General features: G+C 36.8%; 1 protein-coding gene across 6 annotated transcripts; it reads left to right on the top strand.

Moving 5' to 3' along the window:
• The first annotated feature begins 4,996 nt into the window (after positions 1-4,996).
• On the top strand, positions 4,997-10,625 carry LOC112277262 (glycine-rich domain-containing protein 1). Of its 6 annotated transcripts, XM_090247630.1 has the most exons (13): positions 4,997-5,131; positions 5,276-5,588; positions 5,962-6,411; positions 6,576-6,810; positions 6,992-7,124; positions 7,263-7,529; positions 7,634-7,780; positions 7,898-8,224; positions 8,318-8,725; positions 8,848-9,139; positions 9,239-9,405; positions 9,560-10,179; positions 10,390-10,625. In XM_090247630.1, the coding sequence occupies exons 3-12, from the start codon at positions 6,396-6,398 to the stop codon at positions 10,163-10,165; spliced, it is 2,598 nt and encodes an 865-aa protein (XP_090103756.1). In that variant the 5' UTR covers positions 4,997-5,131; positions 5,276-5,588; positions 5,962-6,395; the 3' UTR covers positions 10,166-10,179; positions 10,390-10,625. The 6 variants fall into 6 exon arrangements, with proteins under 6 accessions (XP_090103756.1, XP_073387556.1, XP_073387555.1 ...); XM_073531454.2 differs by having other exon boundaries at positions 5,027-5,588; positions 6,588-6,810; XM_024509392.3 differs by having other exon boundaries at positions 5,028-5,588; positions 5,962-6,217.
• Positions 10,626-10,849: the final 224 nt, after the last annotated feature.

Consider the following 10,849-nt stretch of genomic DNA (forward strand, 5'->3'; position numbering starts at 1 on the left):
CTAATTTGGCAAAAAATACCTCCAATTAGTCTCAAGAAACAATCTTTTATCATATTGTGGAAAGTATCCTCTCTCTCCTAAAATGTGTCTATATCCTCGATCCAAAGCCTTATGGTGGTATCCAACGCTAAAATACTTTTCTTCTACAATGCCACACCAAAAAAATTGATAGTCTTTCTTCCATCTCTACAAATGCAAATAGAGATTTGAATGCAAATCTCTAGGTATATCTTTCTCTTTCTTATAAATTCATCTAATCTTGATACATTTTAGAGAAAAGATTCGAATAGAAGTTGAAGATAATTCTTAATACTTGATATGATGAAAATTAGTTGGTATTGAATTTGTAACTAGAAATTATTATTTTTAGCTACTTCCTTCCAAAACACCTTAATCCTCAAAATCTTCATTAATAGAATTTCTCTGAAGCTTCTATTCATTTCATGGCTTTCTTGGCATGTTATCTGTTTTGTAGTCATTATTGTTAAGGAATTTTTCCTCTATTGATGCTATTATTAGTTCTATCTTTATTACCTTCAAATTTAGTAATTATCTTTTATGGCCTTATTAATGTTGAGCCAATTTTATTGCATTATAATTTTGGCTCAAGGATTGTTTTAAAAAATTCTACTTACTTTCAATAAAAAATCAAATGGTTGATTCAATTTATGAGGAAGAGAGCTCTTTGTTATTGCTACACAATATATATAATCAAGCTACTTGATACTAATGCAATCACAACTTCTAGCTTGATAAGATCCCAAAATAAAACCAATTGATAGAGATGTCAAGGATTTTGTATAAAAATAAGATAAATTACTATAGCCAAGCAAAATCTTACAAACTTAAGCTTTCTTTCTTAAAACACTCTTAAGATTTGACTTGACAATAATGTCAAATTAAAGAGGCTTTTTATCTAAATTTTAAAATCCTAATTAACACTAATAAGATCAATCAACATAAAATACTAAATGGATGCAGATCCACTATACTAAAGTAGGATACATCTATTTGACATGATTTGGCACCCCATGCTATGTCATATGACACTATACAAAGAACTTACAAGCCATCAACTTAACTTTAATCATATATTACATCAATAAATTAAATAATTAGAATAAAAAGTAGGGCTACATTGAAAAACCTTTGACTATAATACTTACAAGTAAAAAATATACCAAAACCAAAATCAAAAAATTAATATTACATCTTCTTTCTAAAAATAAAAAATAACAAAATTCAAATGTAATATATTGCCACTAAATCCTTGATGTTGGCAATTCAAATCACATAACCTATGATTAGCAATAGAATATATAAAACAACACTTAAAGTATTTTTTTTAAATTATAAATTTATTAAAATTTAATATTAAAATATACTTTAATATTTAAAATATACTTTATTATTTAAAATTAATATTTTAGGATTGAAAATAATTTTAAAATGCCAAATAACAGTTGAAATTAAAAAAAAATTAAATCTATACATCTTAAAGATAATAAAAATCTATAATTTTTAGAATTTTAGAAAAGTTTTAAATTTTTTACAAATCTAAAGATTTCAAAAATATATATAATTTAAGACTTTAAAATCTTAAAAAATTAAAGATATTAAAAAATTCTAAATTTGATGAATAATTGATATTTAGTCACATGTTCCTAAGTACTTGCCACCATCTAGAATTTGCAAGTAAAACTTGCCATTGAAAATTGCCAATGACTGCTAATTAATTATATATGTACAGGTCCCACCAATGGATCTTAATTAGTAAAATCATTAAAAATATAGTTTTAATTTTTTTAGATTTAAATGTTTTAGAACTACAAAGTATTTTTATTTTTTAATTAATTATTAAAATTTAGAAGAGTTTATGAATTGTAAGAGTCTTATTAGGATAAAGAAGTCACAAAAATAGAATCTTGATAAGATTTAGAGGCATATATATTAGCTAATTTTGTAGTTTTTTTTTTTTTTTTTTTTTTTTTTTTTTCATTATAAAATTAATATTGATTCATTGAAACCAATGTTTATATTGATCTTCTATCTACATATATTAGTTATATATATGTATATATATATATATATATATATATATATATAAACCTATAAATGTTACTCAGTAGGTAGAAGAAGCATTAAAAAAATCATATATCTTTTAAATTATATATAGAAAAAATAAGAATTTTAATTAATATAAATTTATTATAATACTATAATTAATAAAGTACAAAAAATTAGCTTCAAATTAATTTTATAATTAAAAAAATATTATAATATTTTTTTTAAATTATTAAGAATTTATTAAAAATTTAAAGTAATTTCTTAAGACTTAAATAAAAATAATTTTAATCACTTGAGGAGACCATTATGAAGGAATTGAGTAAGATTTGAAAGTGCTAAAAGATTCTTGGATTAATTAGGTTTTTTTAAATACCATATTGAAATAAAAAATTTAGAAAAATAGTTTTAATAGTAGAAAATAGAAGAACTAGTGGCTAATATAGTCTTTGCAATAAGAGGTACACATTTTACATATGAATTGTAGTACTTTAGATGTAAGTAGGAGGATAAGACTAAGGCTTTGTTGTGTATCCAACACAACTTCATTTTCTATTTATGAGCCTTGGTGAGGCTCAAATCCTTAATCTCTTAAATAAGTTATCCTTTAGAAAAGAATATATATATATATATATATATATATATATATATTTAAATCTTTATTACTTATTTATATTACCTTAGATTATGATACTTTTTAACATCATTAAAAAGACACTAAAATTATTTATTTTAAAATATATTTTTTATCTTTTAGTTTTAATTTTAATTTTTTACTACACAAAAATCTAGTGAACAAATTGTGACTAGTTGAATAGTGTGTAATTGCTTGATTATAATTCTTTGATTTATTTTATGTTTTTTAATTTTTTGCTAGTTATTTTCTTTTTCTAATTTATTCCACCAATTACAATAAATTCTTAATTGAAGCCATCTTATAATTTTAAGTTGAAAAATGAATTTTTTCCTCACAATCTACTATTGTTCATTAATTGTCTAATAATATCACAATGCAATTGGTAGCATTAGCTAATAGTTACTTGATTGTTGTAAATTGGTGTTGTAGCATTCTAGCTCATTTTTAATTCACCATGGTTTGTACATGGCTTAGCTCTAAATCTTGAATATAATTCATTTATATATATATTTTTTCTCATTTAATTCAGTTTTTTTGCACTTAAATACTAATTCTTAAGCTCTATGTGTCACAAATTTGTTTAAATGCCATACAACTTAAAACTAATATTTTTCTTACTTTTGAATAATTCTAAATGTCAAAAAAATAAAAAGTTCACAATTCTTATGATGTAAAAAATAAGTAGTTGCAATATAAGTTAAGCATCTTTTATTTTGCCATAGAAGAATCAAAGAGTGAAAATGTAGGTCAAAAGTGTCAAGCTTCATTAAATGGCTAAGCTACCATTTTAAAGAAAATAACAACAATAAGCTTTCTAAAACACTCTCAATACTTTACTTGACAAGAATGTTAAGTTAAAAAATATTTTTCTACTAAACTCTTAAACCTTTGATAGATAGAAATTTGTACAATGGATGAAAGATTCAAAAATAAAAAGTAGATTAATAATCATAAACTAATCTGCTATAACACTTATCCAATGTGGTTTGGCACTCAATGCCACGTATTGTGACAAAAGCTTTAAAATACACAATGAAAATACCAAAATAGATAGTTAAAATAATGTGTTGTTATGAAATTTATAGAATTTTATATCTAATTATTTTTAATTCTCTCCAAAAGATCTTACAAATTAAATTTACATCATAGTAAAGATCTAAGAATTTATACTCAAGTATCTTATATATGATTCCTAGAAAATATATATATATATATATATATATATATATATTATTGTAAAAATATTATTAGAATTTTTATCTCCTTCTTTTATGCATGGATCAAAGTTTTTTAGGAAAAAAGAAAAAAACATAAATAAAATTTAAGAAAAAGAAAAAGAAAAACTTAGAAAATGCCCAGAATCTTCAACTTCATGTGGCTATCAATTAATCAACAATTTGCCAGTAAGCTAGAACCCAACATGGTAAAAGAAGAACAAATAATCAGATGTAACGACTTCATACAAGATGTGAATTCTACAAATTGGAATGTGTCGACCATATCACAAAACATTGCAGCGACAGGGTTCCGGAATAGGGACTACGGGTTTTGGAGTGCTGTGGGATGTGAGCTGCAAAAGTGGCGAAGGCGTGCAGGACATCTTTTAGTTTGACCGTCGTGATCACAATCGATGGGCGCACGCTGCAGACAAGCAGATCGGACAAAGCTTCAGGAGTGTTCATACCAATCTTTCCATTCTTGGGTAGTACATGTGGTGTATCATCACCTTGCGTCGGCATCTTTCGAAGCTTTAACCTTGATCTTCACCGAAAAAACTCAGACCTTGATCCTGTCGTTCACCCAACTGGTTTCCGCAACTTATTTTCTGACAAAGAAACAGAAAGGTTGTGTAATGCTAAAGGTGCAAGCATACAAGAAGTTTCTGTCTAGTATTTAATGTATATATGACGCTATGCTAGTCGGCATGCTGGGGTTGAAATGCTCCTGGAGACTGCATCTTTTGCGACATGGTGTAAAGGGTGAAGTGGGGGTTTCTTTCTCCTTCACAACTGCATGAAACAATTCAATATAATCACTGTAGAAAAGATTCGTACATCTATGGATCGTTGAGGATTTCCTTCCCGTTCATATGTGTCAGCAAACGGTTCGTTGTGTGATCTTAAGCAATTTTGCCGCAAACCTTACTGCTAAAATATCGCATACCATACAGAGAAGTGTACGAGTATTGTGTTACTGTGTCCGTAAAGTGGGCCGGCTGGATATTTTTCCTTTTATATCACGCGCACCTCGCTGCTGTCTTTGATTAATTTAAGTCCCTTTAATTGCATGGGGGTTGAATATGGAAGCTCCTTTAGACTACGAAGGTAGTGGGTTGACCAACAGAGCTATATTATTACCCACTCCTAATTGAAACGGGCAAAATTCTATTCCGTTTGCTTCAACAGTCGCGGTAGAATGGAAATGGTTGAGGTTTGACCGACCCTCGTAATCCGAAGCTTATGGTACCGACTAAGTTGGTTGTTTAGTATGTGTGACCAGTGACTGAGCTTACTTTAAGCAGAGTCTCCATCTTTGCTCAAAGTGAACTAAATTTGTTTATTGTGGGACCTGCAGGTGATGATCAGTTGTTGCTGCCGACTTCTCAAAGGGAATGTTGGAGTTGATGCAGTGTTGAGTTCTTCTTTTCGCGGTTAGTGGGACAGATCGAAGCTTTCCGTCGACAATACTGTTGCTCAATGTTAGCATATCAATGCAGCTTAAGTTTGTTGCATAATCTCAAGACAGATCAGTTGAGTGGAGTTACCACTATTCACACCCAATGATATTCAGTGCTTTGAGCGGTTCATGGCTCGCCTCGGGAAAATGAAAGGTCGGATTCGGGTGAAGTTTCGACGTGCACTCACAAGCTAGAAACTCAGTAGACAAGGTGGAATCTCTGATTTAGCATTGAATTGTTATTGCTGTCAGAGAAACTAGCCTCAGTAAAAGCTCTCACTCGGAACCAATTTTAACCACAAATTGAATTGTAACCACGAGGGGCTACGAACAATGGGCTTAGTTCTGTGTACTTGCGGTAGATGCACTGTTGGGAGTCGTTCACAGGAGGAGCACAGTTCAGTCAAGGTTTTGATAACGCCTCCCTGATTCCGTGTTTAGTTCCACACTCCAAAATCACACGTACCAATGTCAGGAGATAGTCAGGATTTCTGCAACCGTCAGAAACGATATAGAGGATTATACTGATTTAGTTCGAGTAATCTACAAGAATACTAACTACTTCACATTTCTATTTTGCACAGAAGCTGATGCAAATGAGAGGCAGAGCGCAAGCTACGTATCTTCCAGATGAATGACAGTCGACGTAAGGGTGTAAAACCCCTGATGGCAAGGGTTTGTTAACTAAACGGTCGAAGGAATCAAGATCTCTAGCGTGAGAGATCATTGGGAATGAAGAAGATTCGAAAGACAGTCACATCGTCAACGTGTCTGCCTCCCCCAAGAGCTTACGTGCATTAGCAGGGAGATTTTTCTCTTGGGATTGCCAAGTCTTTGCAAGTCAGTACACCGCATAAGCCTCACTCCCAAGAGCTAAATTAAATAAAATGAGGGTGTCAGTGATGGATCAAGTATTGGCGTTGCATAATCCTCTGCTTGGCTGCTCTTTGTCGCCCTCCCTGTCTCACAACATCTACCTTTATCCCGAGCTCGGGCCTTGCAGCCCTCAGAGTGAAGGATGTGCATATTGACAGGTTCCACGGATTTCTGTTTCATGCTTGCAATGAGATTTATAACCTTATGTCAGTGTAGCCATGTCATGACGATTGATGCGTGCAAAGCTTAAAAGAATTACATGCGGACAGGGTTTCAGGATTGGAGACCTGGTTTATGGTTGAACTGACAGTGTAAGGGCTAGGGATGGCTCCAGACTTTGTGGCGACCCGTATGATCTGCGATGCAATGGACAAGTCCCAGAAATGTCTCCAAAAAGAACGATCGCATCATGAAGAGGAGCTGAGATGCGCTCGGACGGTAGAAATCTCGGTGGATCTCGTGTTTGCAGCCAAGCGTCTGCTGTGCTTTCTCCGCACCATCGACAGCATCACAAGCCTGCACAGCTACACCCCTACGGTTCTGCGAGCGATTCAGAGGTGAGCACTTCGCAGACCACTTTGACCACGAAACGGCAAATTGGACTTGCTGTTGAGGAAATTTAAGATTAGCACAGCTTTCTCAGCAAAGTACTGCATGCATACTTGATCTCTTTGTGAAGGTGGAAACACATCTGTGAAGTTCAATTCTAGATTTTTTTGTTGTCACGTAATTATGTAGGTACCGAAATTGCTGGATGCCGTTGGCGGCAGAGGCGGGAAATTCTGAATGCAAGCTTGGAGATAAGACGGGAACCGCTCTTCTTCCTTCAGTGGACGTGCAATGGGTGTGGCATTGTCACTGCTTGAGCCCGGTACACCAACATTTCGGCATTTCAGAAAATGGGTTGCTACTCTCAGTTTCTAGTCTACTTTGCACAATGACATGCTTAATCTAAACTCGCTGGCCGCACGAAACTTATTATTCCTCACCTCGAGCATGCACTCCGCAGATGGCCTACAGAGATTTCTGCAAATCCAAGTACGGTCGCGTCATTGATTGTCCTCTTCTGCCTGACACTGCAATTGAAGACGCTGCCCGCAATAGATGCAGAAAGATATGGAATGAGCGTTACAAAGATGAACCCTTTGACATCGTTCTGAATCTATGGGGCAGTACCGAGGACACTACTTCAGCCTTTCCAGCTGAGGAACCTCCTGTACCGGAGATTTCAGAACTGGTGGCCGTCATTACCAGACAAAGCTCTTTCTACTACCACGTAAGTGCCTCTGCAGCAAAAGCACTGAAGAAATTACTCCTTCAAATATAGATTTTTCGAACAAGATTTTGCTGAATTGTGTCTCTAATTTCTTTTTGTCGCAGATTTCACAGCCCTACATGTGGGAGGAAGCGTTTCTGCAAGCTTCATTGGAGAGATACAAGTGCTTCCTCCACATTGTGAATAAGTCACGAGGTTCGATCATGTGTGTTCCAACTTACGACATTGATCTCATCTGGCATGCCCATCAGGTCATTGACCTTCAATCCTTCTGCTACTGATACAATACTTGACCAACAGTTGCAATAATCTGAATTGAACTTCCCCAATACATGCAACGTTGCTCACATTTGGCTCGTGATTTACAGGTGTCTCCTGTGGCCTACGCCAGAGACACGAAAGCTTTGCTCGGATGCGTAGTGGACCACGACGATAGCATGGAGAGAGGACCTAACACAAAACTTGGCGATAGCTTTGAAGATACAACCCAGCTATGGGAGAGTACGTTTGGCCACCCTTACGAAAGAGCCGGTTCTTTGTACAAGGGGTCGAAGCCCGTGAATCTCCCTGCTCCCCACGACGGAAGTGACGGACAGCAGATTCTTGAGTGGGTGCCTGTGACTCTTCCCTCCGAGTTCCGTCTCCCTGACGTAAATCTCAAGTTTCCTTGTCTTGTTCCGAGACGCATCGTGCAAGTAAGCATTCATCCATTTCTGTACTCTTGGATGGTTCACTAGGGAGACGATTTCACGCTGAATACTACCTTGACAATTAATGGTGATGAGCAGGTAGGCATATTTATCAAAAGTGAGACCAATGTTATAAATGAAACAAAGCAGAAGATTGTCCTTTCTGTGCGCTTGCGAGCATTGCAAGCTCACAAGCTCCTGAAGTTGGATGCGGCGGTGGTTCCTTTCGCCTCAAATCCACAATGGCAGAAGCTTTGGCTACTCCACTGCGAAATGGCAACAAGGGGCTTCGTGCTCGAGGTTCGGTGTCAACTGGAAGGCTGTCTTGGGACTCTAAATCAGTCGAAAGTGATCGGGTCGAAGGAGCTCACGTGGGAGGCTCTGCAGAACTCGCCCATGCTCTCCACTAACACTCTAATTGAACTCACGGAGAAACGGTGGGTGATGGAAAGGAAAAAGTATCCTCTCCAGCTTCGTCTTGGAGTATCCATTGCTCCTCCCGTGCAGGCAAGATTCTGGTGACGCGCAAGTTGGAAGTTGCAACCGCAGAATCAGCTTTTCCGTTTTTCCAAGATACCGAACTTAACGTACTTGATCATTGAAACAGTATCGCTCGCTCGTAATTGCAGGGTCCTTACCTTCTCAAATCAGTGCCCGATCGAGTGACAGATGATGCTGGGGCGATGCTGTCGAATTTGATTCTGCGGATGAATAAGTATGAGCCTCAACGTGGACGCTGGATCTCACGAACTGTTTTGAATCACATGGGAAAGGAGTGCTTTGTGATCCGCATCAGAGTGGCGAAGGGGATATGGCGAAAGAATGGAGATCGACCTGAAGGCGTTGATTGGAACGAGCGAGTCATCGATGTCTGCGAAGGGGGCTGGACTTACGTGGCGGGCTCAATTGGTTATGCCCCACGTATGTGTTTCTCTCATCGAAATGATTTATTCCATGAAGATAATCATTTCTTATCATTGATCGCCATAGGTGACTAATCTGTGCACCTTTCCAAAACAGATAAAATTGTGGGTACCGCAACGCCATGTGCGGATGACCTAGAACATTACAGATTAAGCTGGCATCTATCTACTGGCGACTCTCTAGTCATCTCTAGGCCCTTGGAAGTCGAAACCGACTGGGAGCACTACCTAGAATTCCGTCTGATGGGCTCCTACACAAACTTGGTATGCTTATTTTCACTTAAACCTTTTCTCCTCTTTGTGAATTATTTTTCAGATTCATGAGTCCTGTCTCATGATTCATGAAAAACGATTCACAAATGATTTAATATGCAGTATTACTCTCAGTCTATCATCGAAGGCAATGGGATGAATTCAGGTACGTTTGATAAACGGCAGGAAGCTCCAATACGAGGTTCCAAACGCAACGCTCCAGGAAGAAGAGGGCTTCGTCACGCTTATCCGCTACAACGCCCAAGCGCCACAAGGCAAAGCCACCGCATTGTTCAACTGGCGAGTGTCGGCCATGGAGATTCACCCCGAGGAAGACGTGGTCCTTGTGCTGCTATTGTGCACGGCCACGATGAGATCAGTGGCCGACTTCGGAGGCAAACACCACGGTAATCTATTTGCTCAGAGACGACACAAGGAGTCCAAGCCGGGGCAGAAAGACTGGGGGTCCGTGGCAGTGGAAAACGCGGCCTCGCAGTCCAATCTAGCAACATGGTATCTCAATACACCGCGGTTTACTGACACCGACGAGGGTCCTCAGTCAACGCAGCTCCATCATACAGGGCCTACGGGTGGCGCTTGCGGATCAAGCTGCCAGGCAGGGGAGGGGATCTGGTCGAATGCAGAGCGGGCTTCCGTCAAACATCAAGGCTGGAAACAAGTAGCGAACGACTCGTCTAAGGGCTCCATCGGTGTTTGGGGCAGGCGCACGGGAAGCGGCATTCAAATGGATCTGTCACGCATTGCCAGATGAGTATAAGCAACTGGGTTAGTTCTCTCACACTACGGTCGAGTTCCGGAGATTTGTTGCGTGGCATTGAACACAAGCCCGTAATGACACAGTCTATCAGTATGATTTCCAACATGGGCAGATGGTTTGGTGCTAGAATCCCAGAGATTTGATTGTGGGAAAAATGTCTAGTTCGGAGCAGTGAACGCTGCAGTTTAGCCTGATTATGAATGACATTTTCGAGGCAGGGCTGCGATTTGATCCAGCGGGATCTCCATTTTGTGATGACGGCGGCGGTACGCGGCAGTTGGCGTCAGCGGGCGTCTCGTTTGCCGTCTTAAGATCGCTCAGTTATGGGCGGACTCTCCAGGCATTGTGGTTACACTTTCAACATTGAAAAAACAATGATGAAAACATTTGTGCACAAATGTTTAATGTATACATGAGAGACTCGCTTAAGAATATATAAATATTTTTTTTGAAATATATATATATATATATATATATATATATATGCTTTCCAATTGGTTTGATTACAATAGTTGGATCAAATTATTTTTCTTTAGAATGACGTCTTATTCAAATTCGCTGTGTTAAAATTTGTTTAGTTGTTTTGATGGTTTTTGATTAAAAATAAAATAAATATATGAAAAAAGAGGTCATTTTACATGAAAAAATTGTAAAAAATTATTGAAAAAAAAAAATCTA

The sequence above is a fragment of the Physcomitrium patens genome, chromosome 25 (genome assembly GCF_059467195.1).
Source record: "Physcomitrium patens ecotype Gransden chromosome 25, ASM5946719v1, whole genome shotgun sequence".
Taxonomy (NCBI): domain Eukaryota; kingdom Viridiplantae; phylum Streptophyta; class Bryopsida; order Funariales; family Funariaceae; genus Physcomitrium; species Physcomitrium patens.